At 41.7% G+C, this 20,487-nt stretch overlaps 1 protein-coding gene across 2 annotated transcripts in view; it reads left to right on the forward strand.

Annotated features, from left to right (window-relative positions):
• The window catches only part of dgkb (diacylglycerol kinase, beta), a 729,492-nt gene that overhangs the window by 608,500 nt on the left and 100,505 nt on the right, over positions 1–20,487 (forward strand). For both annotated transcript variants that reach the window (XM_060825438.1, XM_060825439.1), the window contains exon 22: positions 1,503–1,698. In XM_060825438.1, the coding sequence (XP_060681421.1) occupies positions 1,503–1,698 (196 nt within the window). The remainder of the gene's footprint in view (positions 1–1,502; positions 1,699–20,487) is intronic.

Below are 20,487 nucleotides of genomic sequence, written 5' to 3' on the forward strand. Positions count from 1 at the left end.
AGTATTGACAATTTGTATAAAGAAAAATCACCTATGTTAGAAATATTTACAGTGTAGAGCAATGGTATACCTTGAACTCATAGTTCTAAGCTCAACACTTAGTAATATTAGGTCAAGCTTCCCAGATTCTATGCATTTATCTACAATATCCTTATAAGTGCACCCTAACAATTCTACACTGCTAATAAATTTGCACAGTCTCCATTAGCTTCTCTTGAGTCTGGAGAAAATACCAGCAAATAGAAGTTGTGACCCTAGCTTTTCCTTGCATTCATAAGAAGGCTTCCTCAGTCCAACAATACTTATGTTTGAAATGCAGCAGCTGCCCACAAAGTAAAGCTATTCTGGCATCATTGGCAACATAGGCAATCACATGCTAATAAGTATGATTGTCCACCTAAGAAATTCTGTGTCCCTGGGTTCTCTGGGTGCTTGCATGGTTGATGAGCCAGATTATAGAGCCACATCGCTAACTACACATTTGGCACGTATTTCCTGGAAGTGGAAATGATCCTTGGCTTTGAGATTATTGGCATTAATTTCTCTGATTCCTTTTCCATACTTTCTAATCCAACTGGATGTTCTCAAAGAATTGTATCCCTTCAAATAGGGCATTCCCCATTTTCTTCTGAGCCAAAGATCTCTCAGACATTGAAATTCCTGTTGCATTTCTTGAGGGCAGCCTTCAGAGAGAGTTTGAAAAGCTTCCTTTGTCTTCCTCTTGTTTGATAGGGTTAGAGTTAGGGCCTTCCTTGAGCTGGGCAAAGAAGATTTGCTTAGCAGACAAAACCGAGGCATCCTAAGCACGTGGCCAGCCCAGCGTAGTTGGTTTCAGATGATCATGACCCCGCCGCTGGTGCTGTTAGCTACTTTGAGGATACTGATGTTAGTGTACCTGACCATCCAGCTGACACGGAGAATTTGTTTCAAACTGCATTGATAGCATTTCTTAAAGGTGTCGAGATGGTGTCTTTACATAGCCAAGTTTTGCAGCCATACATAACACTAGGAAGGTTGACTGACTTATGTGCAAGGAGCTTCATATTAGCACACGTACTATCTCTGTGCAGATACTTAAAGCAACTGCATCTTGAGAGTGAGCATCTTGTGATGCATAGGCCGGATTGTTTGCCATTCTCCTCGGCTGTCATATTGCAACTAACTGTGTGTTAAAATCAGGTGTGCAGTGCGTTCTGCTACGACACGACTGTTGTATTTCTCTACAACCTCCCACTATAAAAAAAAATCATGCTTTAGGAAACCATGCTCTAGAAGATCGCTACAGAAAATTGCTATACCTGTTCAGCAGAAAGTTTGCATTCTCCAAACATTGTCCACAATTTGTCATTGCACTATAACCAATTTGTGTTGACCACGCAAGTGTTATATCAGCATGCACAGTATCCTGATATTTTTGGTGTTAAAATTGCAGATGATTCTTTAGCTTAATTTGTGTATAATAATTGTGTTTTTTTTTCTTCTCTTTGTGATTCATGTTTCAGTGCAATGGAATCCTGCTGGATTTGAGCAATATGCCATTGGAGGGGATAGCTGTTTTGAATATACCAAGCATACATGGTGGATCAAATCTTTGGGGAGAGAGCAAAAAAAGACGAAGCTATCATCGAGGCAGTAAAAAAGTTCCAGAAAAACGGGCAACGGTTATAGATGCCAAAGAGCTGAAATTCTGTGTTCAAGGTAGGAAGCTATGCAGAAATGGTCTGTTACTCATGATAACATTAGATGCTAACTGTAAAATTAATTTTCACATGAGATTATGTCAAATGAGGTACACATGCAAAATTGTTTTCTAATTGTGATTATCATCCACTTCATCAAATCTGATGCATTTCCAGTATTTTTTAATTCAGTCTGAGGAGTCAACAGTTTTGCTCATTTTTGCAATTCTTACAATATGCGCAGAAGCTCATTTATGCAAGTGTGAGAGGAATTCAATGATCAGCAAAAAGCAGGAATGTTTCCTTAATTCCAAAGGCACCTCTATAACTGAAATACGGAAGGAGAGAAGCTAAGCCACTGTCAAAAGTTGAAATTTAATCCAGAAGGAAATACTTGTTAAAATGCAAATGTTTTCTTCATCTCTGGAGTTTTTGACATGCAAACATTTTGATGTTTGTCATCAACAAACAATTAAACTTCCAGGTTTGAAGTAATTCTTTCTACAAAATTCTTGGGAGAGCTAAGATCCTTGATTCCTCCAGTCTACATCCATCAATTAAAATTGAATTAGGATGAGGTGCAGGATGCAATCCTAACCATTGAGCTGTCAGGATATATTTTTTTGATTTATTTATGAAAGTGGAACCAGAGAAAAGTTCCTATCCCATATTCTTTCATTAGTGATTTAGTTCCTTTTATCTTTTTTACATAATTCCTAGCTTGGTGCATGTAAATGTACATTTAAATGGACAGGCAAATACTCGTCTCATTTTTTTGTCTGGAGTTGAGAACTGTGATTTGTTGGCTTCCCAAACCCAACCTGGGATAAAGTTCCCCAAAAGTTTGAATTTTCATTCTGAAGAGGGCAAGTATTTATGAGGATTTGAGGGGGTATATCTGTGGAAAGACCTGGGAGTCTCCCTGGTGTGGAAGTATGCTGGGTGAAATATGTACTTTAGCAAATATGTAATGAGAATAACAAAACAAAAAACACCCTCTGGCCTTTAGCCCACCACCTTGTTCTTGACATTTCTCCCTCCTAACCCCTCCCCGCTGCAACTCCACCCTCCCTCCTTCCAAAATCCATGTCAATGCGGAACAGCTTATGACCTTTTACCTCATTTCCCCCATGTTAAACTATGCCCTCTCATGGCCCTTTATAGACCTAATACCAACTTAGTGACAACTGATATGCCCCTATGATCCCCAACCATAATCCTTTTCTCTTAATCAAAGCACAGCAGGAAGTGAGGATTGCGATGCTGGGGATGAGAGTCGATAAGTGTGGTGTTGGAAAAGTGCAGCGGAGCAGGGGAATTAACGATTCGGGCATAAGCCCTTCATCTGGAAGGGCTGATGAAGAGCTTATGCCAAAAATGTCGATTTTCCTGCTTCTCGGATGCTGCTTGACCTGCTGTGCTTTTCCAGAGTCACACTTTTCGACCTTAATCGAAGCATGCCAGTTTACCCAATATTCATTGGGACAGACCTCAGGACCCTGAGATTAAATAAAATTCTTAAATGTCAGTTGGGAAATCAACCATTGAAAAAGAACCACTCTAATCAATACGTTTTCACCATATTTAACTTCCTTTGTTCTCTTCCAAAACAAGCATTTGAATTCATAGTATCACATTTAAAAAGTGTGTCATCATTTCAAACTATTATTTAAACTATAAACTGATATGACAACCGGTTTATAATAATTAAAAGCTGTGAAATCAGTCATGCAGCCTTATTACTGTAAAGTTGATCTTCTGGATTATGTCAACACATTAATATAGCATGTTTTTTTCAAAACTACAATATTTTGTTCCAAAATTTAAGGAGCAGGTGATGCAACTGTTGTAGTTCTCTTAAGAGCTATCTTAGTAGTTCCAATTAGTTTTGAACATTCATGTCTGCTTTTCACAATCCCAAAGAGTAACTGACATCTCTTAAAGGTATGCCTGGGTTAGATGTGAAATGGTGCTTTATGTCTCCAAAGAACTGGAGCTTCTTTGGATCATCCTCCAATCATTGTCCAGGTATTGTTTTTGGACATCTCACTCTTGAAAATTGGGTCTGATTAAGGTCGCTACACTGATGTGTGCAATAGTTTCTGTGAACTACAGTATGCAAATTAGAACCTGTCCTTACTCCATACTCACATGTATGTTCAGAAGCAGGACCGGAGACCGGAAGATTTCTGCCTCTGCCATTTTCTCTAAGAAGGAGTCTCTCTCTCTCTCTCTCTCTCTCACACACACACATTCACTTACTTCTCAGGCATCAAATAGGTAAGGAACTGTTGGGTATAATTATCTGTGAAGAAACACAACTTGGCTTAAGTTGCGGTTCAGTTATTACCTTTCTTTGTATTAAGTCATAAAGTTCCAAGTTCAAGGCCTACATCAGGATTTGGGCACAAACATCAAAGCTGACACTCCAGGGCAGCTACAAAGGGCCCTTCTGCCTTCATGGGTGACAATAGACAATAGGTGCAGGAGTAGGCCATTCTGCCCTTCGAGCCTGCACCACCATTCAATATGATCATGGCTGATCATCCTTTATCAGCATCCTGTTTCTGCCTTATCTCCATAACCCTTGATTCCACTGTCCTTGAGAACTCTATCCAACTCTTTCTTAAATTAATCCAGATTGTAAAAGATTCCATTACACAGTTTCAAACAAGGATAGGGGAGTTATCGCTGATGTTCTGCCAACATTTATCCCTTGAACAGTATCAAAAAATATCTTATCACAGACAAAGTCTTCAATTTTTTTTTTGCCTGGCATCTCACTTGCTTAAAACGTGACAATACAACTGTGCCTACAACTTCAAAGGAAGCCCTGTTGTATCACTTTCCAATTAGGCTCTTTGGAGGGCAGTAGTGAGCCTTCCTTCAGAATTACGTTCTCAGAAGAGGAACTAGAATGCTGATCAGTAGCTTTCTCACTTGGTATAGCGATGGAGGAGGCTTTTGGCTGTTGCTGGGAGGACAACCAAGATTGAAAGGAGCAAGTTATCAGGTAAGTGTGGTGGTGTCTGCTGGTGGGGTAGTTGTGAGGCAGATGTAGACTGGTTCTGGCATTGGGTGCCATGGAGATAGAGAATCATAGGAGTCAAGAGGAAGGGCACAGGTTGACTTTCAGCCTAAAGAATTAGGAGGATAGGAAATTGAGAATTGTACAGATTATCAACATCTTCTCACTAAGAGCCAACTCCTGGCCATTGTCTGTGCCCTGAATTTTCAAATATTAGGGCAGATCAAGGTCGTTTACAAACAATCAAACTGACTGACACACTACATGTTGCATCTTGTCAGGCAGAAAATAACTCACTTATGCCCAATCTTTGTTTCTTGTTAACAAGCCAATCTTCTATCCGTGCCAATATATTACCCCTTCACCATAATGCAGAGTCTTATGTAAGCACTGAGCTGCCCACAATTCAACATAGAGTCATAGATACGTACAGCATGGAAACAGACCCTTCGGTTCAACTCGTCCATGCTGACCAGATATCACAACTCAATCTAGTCCCACCTGCCAGCACCGGGCCCATATCCCTCCAAACCCTTCCTATCCATAAACCCATCCAGATGCCTTTTAAATGTTGCAATTTTACGAGCCTCTACCACTTCCTCTGGCAGCTCATTCCATACACGTACCACCCTCTGAGTGAAAACGTTGTCTCTTAGGTCTCTTTTATATCTTTCCCCTCTCACCTTTAACCTATGCCCTCTAGTTCTGAACTCCCTGACTCCAGGGAAAAGGCTTTGCGTATTTACCCTATCTATGCCCCTCATGTTTTTATAAACCTCTATAAGGTCACTCCTCAGCCTCCGATGCTCCAGGGAAAACAGCCCTAGTTTATTCAATCTCTCCCTATAGCTCAAATCCTCCAATCCTGGCAACATCCTTGTAAATCTTTTCTGAACCCTTTCAAGTTTCACAACATCTTTCTGATAGGAAGGAGACCAGAATTGCTCACAATATTCCAACAATGGCTTACCCAATGTTCTGTACAGCCGCAACATGACCTCACAACTCCTGTACTCAATACTCTGACCAATAAAGGAAAGCATACCAAACGCCTTCTTCTCTATCCTATCTACCTGTGACTCCACTTTCAAGGAGCTATGAACCTGCACTCCAAGGTCTCTTTGTTCAGCCATACTCCCTAGAACCTTACCATTAAGTGTATAAGTCCTGCTAAGATTTGCTTTCTCAAAATGCAGCATCTCACATTTATCTAAATTAAGCTCCATCTGCCATTTCTCAGCCCAGTGGCCCATCTGATCAATATTCCATTGTAATCTGAGGTAACCTTCTTCGCTGTCCACTACACCTCTAATTTTGGTGTCATCAGCAAACTTACTAACTATACCTCTTAGGCTCACATATCCAGTCGATGAAAAATTCCTAAAGATGGGCTAAATAGTATCATTAGGTTAACGATGGTAGGTTTTCTTTAATCTGCCAAGTTCTTAATGATAGGTCAAGCAACACTTTGGGGCGATGTTCCAATAGGTTTCTCTGTTATGTGCTAATTGTAACACATCCAGATTCACAAAGGGTCGCCTGGGTAAAGTTGTATAGAGAGAATGTGAAAGAAAAGAGAAAGGAAACATATATTTAATGCATTTTCCAGGCAGTAAAAGGAAATGAACTCAGCAAGCAAAAAATATTATTCCTTAAGATTAACTTCTGAATTCCTACATTCTTTGATTCTGGACAAAATTTGTGATTGTATCAACCCAACTTTTTTTCTTTAATTATTTGAAAAAAACCCTCTTGAATAATATTCTCTTTTTTTTGGTTTATGAGAGACCTAATTTTCGAGGAAGTTTAATTGTCTTCCATTGGGAATTTGTATTCTGGAACCTGCTGCCAGTGAAGAACTGGGTCTGATTCTAAATAACAAGCACTGCAAGTTTTATTGTGGAATTAGAAAATGTCATGGCATTAGTAACTGACAGTATGAAGACTCAGGAGCAGAGTAAGTGAACCATGTAAAAAGCAATGTCAGCAGAGGCTAATCACCACCTTGACTGTCAGTACTGCTCGCATGTGTAGATTCAAATTTAGTCCCAGTGCATGCAAAAGGTGGCACTGCCTCAGCTTTATTATCCCTACGAACACCAAATACTTTTCCCCCTCCTGAACACTGTGGGTATAATCTTGCGGAGGTGATTTGGGGTCTCAGCCAGCAACTAGACAGCCACTGAGAGCTCTGCTTTTCCTCTTTTTGGGAAAGCCCACTGCATGTTGTGCACTCAGGCTCTTGACAGCCCAGTTGCAACCCTGTGCCCTCACACACACATGTCCTGCCTGCAAGACCAGTGTTAAGCCAGCAGTACTTCTGCACTCAGCGTACACAATGGAGATACAGTGTCTGCTGTGCGTACAAAAAGATGAGTGATGGTGGGAAGCGGGTTTACAGAGTGTGAGTTGTGGAAGTAGTTGGAAAGGATGGGCAGTTAATGAGAGCTGGGGGCTGGCTTTCAGCAGCTTGGGCAACCACAGCTCTGCTCCTTCTCCCAATCTCCACCCCACTTAGCTGATGCTAGGTGCCTTAGTCAGGCTTTAAGTGACTTTGAAGGATGGACCCGTTGGATGCCTAGATGTGAACATGCTGGGTTTTTCCTGTCACACTTTTTGCATGGACAGCTCCCTACCCACCACTGATCTTCTTTAGGGCCTCAAAGGGAACATAGACCCAAGGTTTTCAGGGAGCATGTTTCCTACTTGGGCCTCAACAATGATGTGTGAGATATTTAGGGGCCTCAAGATTTGTCGTAGACAACATATGAACATTAGGAATTAGGAATGGGAGTCGACAATTCAGCCCTTCCAACTTGATCCACCATTTAACATGATCATGGCTGATCTTAGCCTGGTCTCAACCCCACTTTCCTGCCAGCTCCCCATAGCCCTTTATCCTGATTTTCATCAGAAACATATCTATTTCTTCCTTGAATTTTTTTAATTGATTCTGCTGCCAGTGCACTGTGGGGCAATGAGTTCCACAGGTTCACAACCCTCTGAGAGGAGTAGTTTCTCCTCACCTCCACTTTGAACCTACCTCCTTTCACTCTGTATCTATGTCCTCTTAATCACAACTTTATTATCCCTAACAAGCACCAAATACTTCTTGCCCTCCTGAAGACTGCGGATGTAACCTTGTAGATTGGGATCTCAGCCAGCAACTGGAGCACCAGTGAGAGCTCTGCATTTCTCCTGCATTTTGTGGGAAAGCCCAGTGCATGGGAAACATGTCTTCCATGTCCACCTTATGAATCCCCTTTCACATTTTATGAATCTCAATCAGGTTCTTCCTCATTCTTCTGAACTCCAGAGAGTACAAGCCCAAGTTATTCAACTGCTCTTATACGACAACGCTTTCATCCTTGGAATCAATCTGGTGACCCTCCTCTCAACTGCATCCTTTCTCAATCACAGAGGCTGAAACTGGACACACTACGCCAGGTGTTATCTCACCAATGCCTTATATAATTGTAACAACACTTCTTTACTTTTATAATCCAATCCTTTTGCAATAAATGTCAGGATTCAATTGGCCTTTCATATTATATGCACACTTTATGCGATTCATGCATAAAGATACCAAACTCCTACTGCACTGACACTTTAAATCTGCTTTCCATTTAAATAATAATGTGCCTTTTTTTTGTATTTTTGGCCAAAATGGACAACCTTGCACTTAGCCACATTAAACTCCATCTGCCAAATTCTGGCCCATTCTTCTAGCCTATCAATATCAATCTGTATGCTCTCTGTCTCCTCATCACAGCCTGCATTCCCACCTGTTTTAGTATCATCCACGAACTTGGTATGTTACACGCTATCCCTGCTTGCAGATCATTTATATGGACTGTAAATTGTTGAGGTCTAAGAACTGAACCCTGTGGCACCCCACAAGTTCCAGTTCACCATCCAGAGAAGGATCATTTATCCTGACCCTCTGCTTTCTATCAGTCAGCCGATCCTCTATCTAAGCCAATACTCTTAACCCCCTGAGAACTAACCTTCTGGATCAGTCTTTTATACAGCACCTTGCCAAATGCCTCCTGGATGTCTAGATATACCACATCCACTGAATCTTCATTATCTATCTTGCTGGTTACATCCTCAAAGAACTTCAGAAAATTTGTCAAGCATGACTTGCCCTTCATGAAACCATGCTGACACTAATGAATTGAGCTTTGTTTTTCCAAGTTTTCAGTTATCTCCTCCTTTATGATTGACTCCAGCAACATCTCCTCTATAGTGGCCAACCTAATTGGTCTTACTTGTTTCCTATCTCCTTTTTTGAATAGAGGAGTCATATTAGCATGTTTCCAGTTCACTGGTACATTTCCAGAATCACGGGAATTTTGGCAAGTCATAACTAATCCATCCACTATCTGTTTTCACCTCCTTGAATATCTTCGAGTGCAGGCTGCCAGGCACCGGGGACTTCGCTTCCTTTAATCCCATCAGTTTACTTAACATCTTCTCCCTAACTATAATAATTTCACCAAGTTCCTCTGTTGTAACTGTAGTTGTTGGGGAGGAATTCTTCTTTTCCACTGTGAAAACAAAGACAAAGTATTGGTTTGGTGTCTCTGCCATTGCAGTGTTTCTCATTATTACCTTTCCATTATCAGCCTCTAAAGGGCCAACATTTACTTTCACTCTTCTCTTCCTTTTTATGTACTTCTAGAATGTTTTATATCAGTGTTTTCTGCTAGTTTCCTTTTGTAGTTCATCAGGATGTGTGGTGAAATGTTGCATACTATATTACTATCTGAACGGGACAACTTCTGCTGTCATCCTTCAATTATAAACTGTTCTCCTTACTCTCTGGCATGGCTACCTGCCATGTGCTAAAGTGCCACCTTTAAATCACCAATAATGTATACCAAAAACCAGTTTCTGAAACAGTGGGTGCAGACATAAAAACAAGTAACAACGTGGCTCCACTATCACTGTCTTTCTCCCCAGCTAGAAGACCAACAAGTAGAATCAGTATGGGTGGTAATTAGAAATAATAAAACCAGAAAATGCTGGTCAGTGAAGCTTAGTGGATCCTGACAGCAAACATGCTGTTGTATCAAACAGGAGCAGCAATATTAGAGCTAGTAACAATAACAAGTAGTAAACACGGGAGAACTTCAATCTCTGTATAGACTGGGTAAATGAAATGGGTAAAGGAAGTCTGGAAAATATGTACAAAAATGTACTTGTGACAGTTTTTTTGAATAATACACATGCAATCACCTCGAGATAATACTACGTATGTGAAATATTGCATCATCATGCAGTGTTAATTTGTGATCTCATGGTCAAAGATCCTCTGAAGTAAAATTGTCACAACGCAGGAAGACTCCATATTAAATTTTAAGTGGCATGATTAAGTTAAAAACAAGAATTGTAAACTTAAATGAAACAAATTACATAGACATGAGGGCAGAGTTAGGTGTTATTGATTGATGAATAGACTTAAACTTTAGTTGTGGATAAACATGGGAAACATTTAACGAAATGATGCAAAGTTTTCAACAGTTGCATGTTTCATTAAAAAACAACCATTATTGGTGTCTGAGAATGTAGATGTGGTTTTAGATTAAATGAAGAGGTTCATAATGGTCCAGTGAATGAAAGCAAGCCTGAGAATTGGCATTGTTTTAGAAACCAGCAATGAATGACCAAAAAGTTTACAGGGGAAGATCAAACTAACCAAGGACATGGAAACTGATTGTAAGACATTATGTAACTATATAAAATGGAGCTGTATCTAAAGTAGACCATAGGTCCTTGAGAGACTTTGTGCAAACTCAATGGGATGGCATCAATCCGGAGAGGAGGTCATACTTACAGAATGAGAGACCGAGTATTTCATCATGAGATCCTAGAGGTCCAGCAACGTGATCACTATGAACCGTAAATTCAGTGTGGAAACAGGCCCTTCAGTCCAACAGTCCACATTGACCATCTGAAGATTATTCCACCCAAACCCATTCCCCATTCCTCTACATTTACCCCTGATTAATGCACTTAGCCTACTCATCCTTGAACACCATGGCAATTTAGCATGGCCATTTTACAAAAGCTGCACATCTTTGGATTGTGGGAGGAAACTGGAAACCTATGCAGACACAGGGAGGATGGGCAAACTTCACACAGACAGTCGCTCGAGGCTGGAATTAAACCTGGGTCCCTGACGCTGTGAGGCAACAGTGCTAATCACTGAACCACCGTGCTAGAAGAGTAAAGATTTCTCCTGATTACCCTAAGCTGAAGAATTCATGATATGAAAACTGAGTTTGAACTCGGGTGTCCACAGATTTGACTATCCTATTACCTTTAGACTAAGAAAGTAGCCAGGTGCAGCCTGTCAATTCATCTCGTGGAATATATAAACAGTTCTATTTATGGATAGTGGTTTGGTTGTACTGGTTTTCATTTGACATGTATTGTAAGTGCAAGTTTTCCTGGATTATATATGTCTACTGCATTGAAATCCCTCCTGATTTGAGGTGTTTCCTCTACATAGTACCCTGAAGGATTTGTTGCTCCCCATTGTAAAAGGAAAACTGTCTGACAGCTTGACTAATGTTTGCAAACAAGAAATTCTTTTGGACATAATATATAATGCCCTCGAGCTGTAATCACTCTTGTTGCTATAATCATCATTTAAGAAGTGGTTAAAAATTAGGAGTACAGGTGAAGATTAGACTAGAGTTTCTTTTAATAGGCTTTGATGAGGACCAAGTTAGATATGCAAGTCAGCACAAACTAAAGGAAATATTAAATTAAATAGGACTTTGCTGTTCAGAAATTTTACTCTTAAAGGCACAATCCATTCATAGAGTTTTACTTAACAGGATACAAATCATAGAATCAACTTAAAAGTTTATGTACCCAATTCATTGTCCTACCTTTTTTTTAAATCAGCAGTCTTACAATTATAGTAGTTAAAATGGACAATCAATATTCAGTATTCATACTTTGGCTTTAATACTTGAAATTTTGACAAGCCAAAAATTATTCTGGAGAGGACACTGCTGACCTAAAATGGCTGCTATGATCACCTGACAATTTCAGGCAACCACCATGGAACATATCAATTTGGCTGCCTCTGAATTGCCATTTTAATAAAGTGGTGCTGAAACATGAGCATCAAGCAAATTTGCATCCCTTGTTTTACCACATGATAACCACACATTTTGAGAGATAAAAGATTGCCTACAGCTATCCAAACTGAAATGAAATAATGGCAGAGACTTCAGAAAGTGCAAATGAATAACGTATAAATAACAGCCTTTGAGCAAAAAGAGACAGACAGCACCATGGGTTGACAGTATACTGGAAGCTCAGTCTCAAGTGGAAAAAAGTGCCGGTATAAAAGAAACTTGAAAAAAATCAGCATTTGCTGAGAACTCAGGATCTTCACACTTCACCTCTGTGGAAGAAACATGACAGAAGCAAAATAATTGAACTCAAGTCTTTACATTCTCGCAACCCAATGGACTCTTAAGATCTGGACCTGCCACTTTGTAAAATCATTGTATGTGTGTATGTGTGTAAAAAAGCTTCATTCTATTTCACTCAATAAACCTTGGAATCACTCTCCTCCATTATTGATCTGGTTAACTAACTTTAATTGTTCAAAATCACACAACACCAGGTTATAGTCCAACAGGTTTAATTGGAAGCACACCAGCTTTCGGACCGTTGCTCCTTCATCAGGTGGTAGTGGAGGGCTCGATCGTAACACAGAATTTATAGCAAAAATTTGCAGTGTGATGTAACTGAAATTATACATTGAAAAATTGATTGTCTGTTCAGCCTTTCATCTGTTAGAATATAGTGATAGTTTCACTATTGTTATCACCATTGTTAACAGCTAACCTGAGAATGCAACTTTAAAAAGAAGGGTTTTGTGATTTACACATGAAAGAAGTGAAACTATCACTGTATTCTAACAGATGAAAGGCTGAACAGACAATCAATTTTTCAATGTATAATTTCAGTTACATCACACTGCATATTTTTGCTACAAATTCTGTGTTACAATCGAGCCCTCCACAATCACCTGATGAAGGAGCGTCGCTCCGAAAGCTAGTGTTGTTCCAATTAAACCTATTGGTCTATAACCTGGTGTTGTGTGATTTTGAACTTTGTACACCCCAGTCCAACACCGGCATCTCCATATCATAACTTTAATTGAAGTGTGAAGTTCTAAAATTTTAAAAAATTGAATAGGACTGTTCTGCCTAGCTTCTTTTGTTATTTAAGAATTAATTTTGGCTAGGTTCAACCCTAATAGCCCAGAAATAGATAAAAATCTAGAGTCACATGGAGGCCAGGACATGTAAGGACTACACTCCCCTTCCCAAAAGGATAATAATGAATCAGATGAATTTTCCTGACAATCGTTCAAATTCCACCACCTGCTATGGTGGGATTTGAACTCAAGTGTCCAGTGCATTATCTGGGTCTCTGGGTTAATAGTCTGGTGATAACAGCATTGTTGCCTTCTCCTTTGTTCTGACTGACTAAGAGGGAGTTAAGAAAGAGAGGAGATATGATCCCTCCTCACCTGATCATCGCAGCAAATGCACAGAATATTTGGACTGTTGTGAACAAAATTATCTCTAATTTCCGTAGTGGTTCTGTTTGCCGAGCTGGAAGTCTTTGTTGCAAACATTTCGTCCCCTGGCTAGGAGACATCATCAGTGCTCTGGAGCCTCCTGCGAAGCGCTTCTTTGATGTTTCTTCCGGTATTTATAGTGGTCTGTTCCTTGCCGCTTCCGGGTGTCAGTTTCAGCTGTCCGCTGTAGTGGTTGGTATATTGGGTCCAGGTCGATGTGTTTGTTGATGGAGTTTGTGGATGAATACCATGCCTCTAGGAATTCCCTGGCTGTTCTCTGTCTGGCTTGCCCTATGATAGTAATGTTTTCCCAGTCGAATTCATGTTGCTTGTTGTCTGAGTGTGTGGCTACTAGGGATAGCTGGTCGTGTCGTTTCGTGGCTAGTTGATGTTCATGTATGCGGATTGTTAGCTGTCTTCCTGTTTGTCCTATATAGTGTTTTGTGCAGTCCTTGCATGGTATTTTATAAACTACATTAGTTTTGCCCATGTTGGGTATTGGCTCCTTTGTCCTAGTAAGTTGTTGTCTGAGCGTAGCTGTTGGTTTGTGTGCCGTTATGAGTCCTAAGGGTCGCAGTAGTCTGGCTGTCAGTTCTGAAACGCTCCTGATGTATGGTAGTGTGGCTAGTCCTTTTGGTTGTGGCATGTCCTCGTTCCGTGGTCTATCTCTTAGGCATCTGTTGATAAAGTTGCGCGGGTATCCGTTTTTGGCGAATACCTTGTATAGGTGTTCCTCTTCCTCTTTTCGCAGTTCTGGTGTACTGCAGTGTGTTGTAGCTCTTTTGAATAGTGTCCTGATGCAGCTTCGTTTGTGTGTGTTGGGTGGTTACTTTCATAGTTGAGGACTTGGTCTGTGTGTGTTGTTTTCCTGTGTACCCTTGTGGAAAACAACACACACAGACCAAGTCCTAAACTATGAAAGTAACCACCCCAACACACACAAACGAAGCTGCATCAGGACACTATTCAAAAGAGCTACAACACACTGCAGTACACCAGAACTGCGAAAAGAGGAAGAGGAACACCTATACAAGGTATTCGCCAAAAACGGATACCCGCGCAACTTTATCAACAGATGCCTAAGAGATAGACCACGGAACGAGGACATGCCACAACCAAAAGGACTAGCCACACTACCATACATCAGGAGCGTTTCAGAACTGACAGCCAGACTACTGCGACCCTTAGGACTCATAACGGCACACAAACCAACAGCTACGCTCAGACAACAACTTACTAGGACAAAGGAGCCAATACCCAACATGGGCAAAACTAATGTAGTTTATAAAATACCATGCAAGGACTGCACAAAACACTATATAGGACAAACAGGAAGACAGCTAACAATCCGCATACATGAACACCAACTAGCCACGAAACGACACGACCAGCTATCCCTAGTAGCTGCACACTCAGACAACAAGCAACATGAATTCGACTGGGAAAACACTGCTATCATAAGGCAAGCCAGACAGAGAACAGCCAGGGAATTCCTAGAGGCATGGCATTCATCCACAAACTCCATCAACAAACACATCGACCTGGACCCAATATACCAACCACTACAGCGGACAGCTGAAACTGACACCCGGAAGCGGCAAGGACAGACCACTATAAATGTCAGAAGAAACATCAAAGAAGCGCTTCGCAGGAGGCTCCAGAGCACTGATGATGTCTCCTAGCCAGGGGACGAAACATTTGCAACAAAAACTTCCAGCTCGGCAAACAGAACCACTACAACAAGCACCCGAGCTACAAATCTTCGCACAAACCTTGAATCTCTAATTTCCCTTGTGCTTGTGAAATGTTTGTTGTATTTCAGGAACCCATTATGATTTGTTGTTTGGCCAAGCCCAGTTGCCTTCAGGGAAACAGTGATTGTGAATGGTTTATTGCATTGTGTAGTATGGTCCAGATTGCTGTGTACTCTAGCTACTTAAAATTGGGCACAATAAGCTCCATGCTTGATCCAGGGAGGCCAACATGCCACCAAACTTTACAACTTATGAAGCTCACAGGTGGCATGGTGGCTCAGAGGTTAGCACTGCTACCTCACAGCTCCGGGGCCCCAGGTTTGTTTCCAGCCTCAGGTGACTGTCTCTGTGGAGTTTGAACGTTCTCCCAGTGTCTGCATGGGTATCCTCCCACAATCCAAAGCTCTGTAGGTCAGGTGATTTGGCCATACTAAATTGCCTGTAGTGTTAGGTCCATTAGTCAGGGATAAATATAGGATATGAGGAGTGGGTATGGGTGGGTTACTCTTTGGAGGGTTGGTGTGGACTTGTTGGGCTGAAGGGCTTGTTTCCATACTACAGGGAATCTAATCATTCTAATTTTTTATCTGCAGTCAAAAATCAGGTGTTAGTGAATCACACCACATCTCACGCCTCGGCTGATTTTGCATTTCATAGTACAGAATATTGCCCAAAAATGGCTCATTTTAAGAATGTTAAGACATTCAGTCAGAGAAACTCAAACCTAAAAGACAAAATAGGGTTAAAGTCTGAGAAATCCCAATGGAAACCTGCCTCCAACTCACCTATTTTCAGAGTGAACTGAGACCAGAGAATGGGTGAAGAACCAACCTATTTCATAGAGTTCAAACTTCAAATGTGTTATAATGAGATTTGATTTGATTTATTATTGTCACATGTACTGAGATACAGTGAAAAGTATTGTTTTGTAAGGCCAATCATATCTTTCTTAAGTACATCAGGGTAATAGAACAGAATGCAGAATATAATATGATAGGTAGAGAGAAGGTGCAGAGAAAAATCAGCTCTAAAATATGAGAGGTCCATTCATAAGTCTGATAAAAGCAGGGAACAAACACTTGTTGAATCTGTTGGTCCATGTTTTCAAACTTTTGTACCTTCTGACTGATGGAAGAGGGTGGAAGTGAGTATAAACTGGGTGGGAGGTAACTTTGACTATATTGGCCGCTTTCCCGAGGCATTGGGAAGTACAGGCGGACTCATAGAGATGTACAGCATGGAAACAGACCCTTCGGTCCAACTCCTCCATGCCAACCAGATATCCCAACCCAATCTAGTCCCACCTGCCAGCACCCAGCCCATATCCCTCCAAACCCTTCCTATTCATATACTCATCCAAATGCCTTTTAAATGTTGCAATTGTACCAAACGCCACCACTTCCTTTGGCAGCTCATTCCATACATGGACCACCCTCTGCGTGAAAAATAGTGGATCGGCACAGTGGTTAGCACTGCTGCCTCACAGCACCAGAGACCCAGGTTCAATTCCCGCCTCAGGCGACTGACTGTGTGGAGTTTGCACATTCTCCCTGTGTTTGCGTGGGTTTCCTCCGGGTGCTCTAGTTTCCTCCCACAGTCCAAAAATGTGCAGGTTAGGTGAATTGGCCATGCTAAATTGCCCTTAGTGTTCGGTGCAGGGGTAAATGTTGGGGAATGTGTCTGGGTGGGTGCGCTTTGGTGGGTCGGTGTGGACTTGTTGGGCCAAAGGGCCTGTTTCCACACTGTAAGTAATCTAATCTAATCTAAAAAGTTACCCCTTAGGTCTCTTTTATATCCTTCCCCTCTCACCCTGAACCTATGCCCTCTCGTTCTGGACTCCCCGACCCCAGGGCAAAGACATTTATCCTATCCATGCCCCTCATAATTTTGTACACCTCTATAAGGTCTCCCCTCAGCCTCTGACGCTCCAGGGAAAACAGCCCCAGCCTGCTCAACCTCTCCCTATAGCTCAAATCCTCCAACTTTGGCAACAGCCTTGTAAATCTTTTCTGAACCCTGTCAAGTTTCACAACAGTCAGTGGAAGGAAGGCTGGTTTTTGTGATGGTAAAAACTGGGTTGTGTTCACAACACTCTAACTTCTTGCATTTGTGGGCAGAGCAGTTACTAAACCAAGCTGTGATGCATTTGGATAAGATGCTTTCTATGGTGCATCTCTAAAAGTTGGTAAGAGTCTTATCTGCCTCTTCCTTAATGGTCAACGAGCAGATTGTTCTATTCAAATTGATACTGAGCTTCTGGGATGCTCTTCTAGCCACATCCACACAAGCAAGTGGTGACCATTTCATCTGATTTCTAATTCGTGTCAGTAGATGGTAAGGAAACATAGAAGCTGAAAGACTTGAGAGGCTTAATGATGTAACAGGAGATTAAATCTTAAGATCCAGAAGTGAGTTGGTTGGAGGTGAGATTCAGATATTTAATAATTTAATACAGCTGTAATCTAACACACACATTAGAGAGTTAACAATCTCCCCTCAAAATTTGCTGAATACTTACAGGTGGTAATATGAATGGAACTGAATATACAATACTGTAATACTCAAAACAACAGGCAACACCTATGTAGAGAGGGAAAGTTAATGATTCAGGCCACTAGTGTTTCAGTGAAATATTAGCTGAGATTTTCCATTTTGACTTTATCATATGGTGTCAAGCAAGTTGGATGGTGTCATTCTCCACTTGTAGGCCAAAGTGAGTTATCTCATGTTACTCCTTCCTGTATTTCTCAGTTTAATATTTACATCAGGGAGATTTGCACAAGGTGCTCACCGAGTTGTGTGGCAGGCAATCTGGAAGATCTGCTCAATGAGGTCAAAGTTTCTGTCCCCAGGCCAGCTGGATACCCCTTCATTTCCTACAAGCCAAGGACAGCTCAGCCTGTGGCAGCCTGTGACCCCTTGAATCCCAAAATAACCTCTAAAAATATTGAAGTTGGTTCCCAGATTCAGCCGTGCTGGCCACCAGATGCTGCTGGATGGGGTCACTGATAGAAGGAGCATCTACTTCCCAGGTGACCATACCAGGAGGCCATCCAATCAAATTCATGCAGCTTGGGCCAAGACTACAGCACAGAGCAGTGCACTGACCCACACGAGGGGACCGGAAATCTATTCAGGGGCAAAAAAACATCAGAAATTGAAGGATAACAGGCACTATCTTCCCTTGGCCGCCTCACGCTTATTGGGGCACTACTTTGTCTAATTCTGCCACACAGCACAAGCACCTCAAAAAGCCTCCGCATCAGCGATATATGTGCACATCCATTTCATCCTGCCAAGCACCTATGCCTTCCTGGTCACTGTGCTTCCTACTCAATTACTGAGGATTTTCCGTCACTTTTTATGGTTACATTTGCTCACAAACCCCTTCTGCATCCTCATGATGAATCCTTCCCTTTGTCATATTGTAGGATAAAGCGGCCTACAACTGGCTCAGTGAAGGTGGTGGATAAAAAGATTCTCACTCACTCTGAAGAAAGGGCTAACAAGCTGCGAGGAAGAGCAGCATCATTCCTCTGATGATGGGGAGATATCAATGGGCAAGAAATCCAATAAGGAAAACAGTGCTTACATTCCTCAGAAGATCAGGAAGAGAAGTACATAGCTCTGCAAAATCTATTCTACATATTCACCAATTAATTATTTCTCTCTGCTTCCACGGGTATTAGCACCACTTAGAACTCTGCATTGCAGAAAGAGGCTGCAGCTTGAGTCAGCACCAGCTCTGAAGAGGGGTCAGATCTAGACTCTGCAGCCATACCACATTCAGTCATGAATGGTGGTGCAAAATTAAAGATTCACTGGAGGAGAAGGCTGCACAAACATTCCCCTCCACAATGATGGAGGAGCCCAATATAGTAGTGCAACAATCTTCAGCCAGAACTATTGAGTGGATGATCCATCTTGACCTCCTCTAAATGTCGTGGACAGCTGGAAAAGCACAGCAGATCAAGCAGCATCCGAGGAGCAGGAGAGTCAACATTTTGGGTGTAAGACTTTCATCCTCCAGATGTCCCCAGCATCACAGACATCAGTCTGCACCCAATTTGATTCACTCTACATGATATCAAAAATGGTTAGAAGCACTGGATATTGCAAAGGCTTGAATCTTGACAATACTCTGGCAATAGTATGAAGGTGTATGCTCCGGAACATGCCATACCCTAGCCAAGCAGTTCCAGCATAGCTATAAAACTAGCATCTACCTTGCAATGTGAAAATTTGACCGGATATATCCTGTCCACTAAAGGCAAGACAACATAACCAACTACTGCCCCATTAGTCTACATTCAGTCAGCAGGAAACTGATGGAAGATATGATAAAAGCCTGTATCAGTCAACACTTAGTCAACAATAACCTAATGACTGATGCTCAGTTTGAGCTTTGACAGGCCCGTTCAACTCTTTCCTCATTACTTTGGCTCAATATGGGCATAAAAGTCAAATGTGAGAGGGTAAGTAAGGGTGACATCACAGCAATATTCAGCAGAGTCTGGCTTTAAGGATCCAAAGCAAAACTGAAGTCAGTGGGAAGCAGGATAAAATTCTCCACTGGTTAGAATCTTACCTGGAGCAAGGGAAGATGGTTGCAGTTGTTGAAAGTCAGTCATCTCAGCTCCAGGATATTGCTGTCGGAGTTAAGTCAGGGAGTGTCTTTGGCATAGCCACCTTTAGGTACTTCATCAATGACCTTCCTTCCATCACAATGTCAGAGGTGGGGATGTTTGCTGATGTTTGCATAATGCAGCATTAAGGCTTCTTGGATATTGAACAATCTGTATCCAAATGCACCAAGGCCAGGACAGTAGGCTTGGGCAAGCAACATTAATACCAAACCAGTGTCATAGTGTCCATCTCCAACAAGAGAAAATTCAACCACAGTCCTTGAATATTCAATAGCATTCCCATTCCACTAAACCGCCTCTGCCCCTTCACCCCTGCCACTATCAATGTCCTATGAATCACCAAAGACCAGAAAACAAACTGCACCACTCATGTAATTACTATGACTGCAAGAGCAGATTTGGAAAACTATGCATCTGTTGGTTTGATGCTAGTAGTTGAAACATTGTTCAAATCCATTAGAAACGATGTGCATTTTCCCTAGTGAGCACAGAAGAGTTGTTGGAGCTGCACACATCCAGGCACATAAAGGGTATTCCTATCACACTGTGAGTTGTGCCTTGCAGGTTAGGTGGATTGGTCACGCTTAATTGCCCACAGTGTCCAGGCATGTGTGGGATAGGTGGATTAACTATGGGAAATGCAGGGTCACAGGAATGGAGGGTGGGGGAGTGGGAGAGGTGGTGTGGTGTCTGGGTGGGCTACTCTTCGGAGGGTCGGTGTGGGCTCGATGGACTGAATGGCCTGTTTCCACATAGGGATTCC

Source organism: Hemiscyllium ocellatum, chromosome 5 (genome assembly GCF_020745735.1).
Source record: "Hemiscyllium ocellatum isolate sHemOce1 chromosome 5, sHemOce1.pat.X.cur, whole genome shotgun sequence".
Taxonomy (NCBI): Eukaryota; Metazoa; Chordata; class Chondrichthyes; order Orectolobiformes; family Hemiscylliidae; genus Hemiscyllium; species Hemiscyllium ocellatum.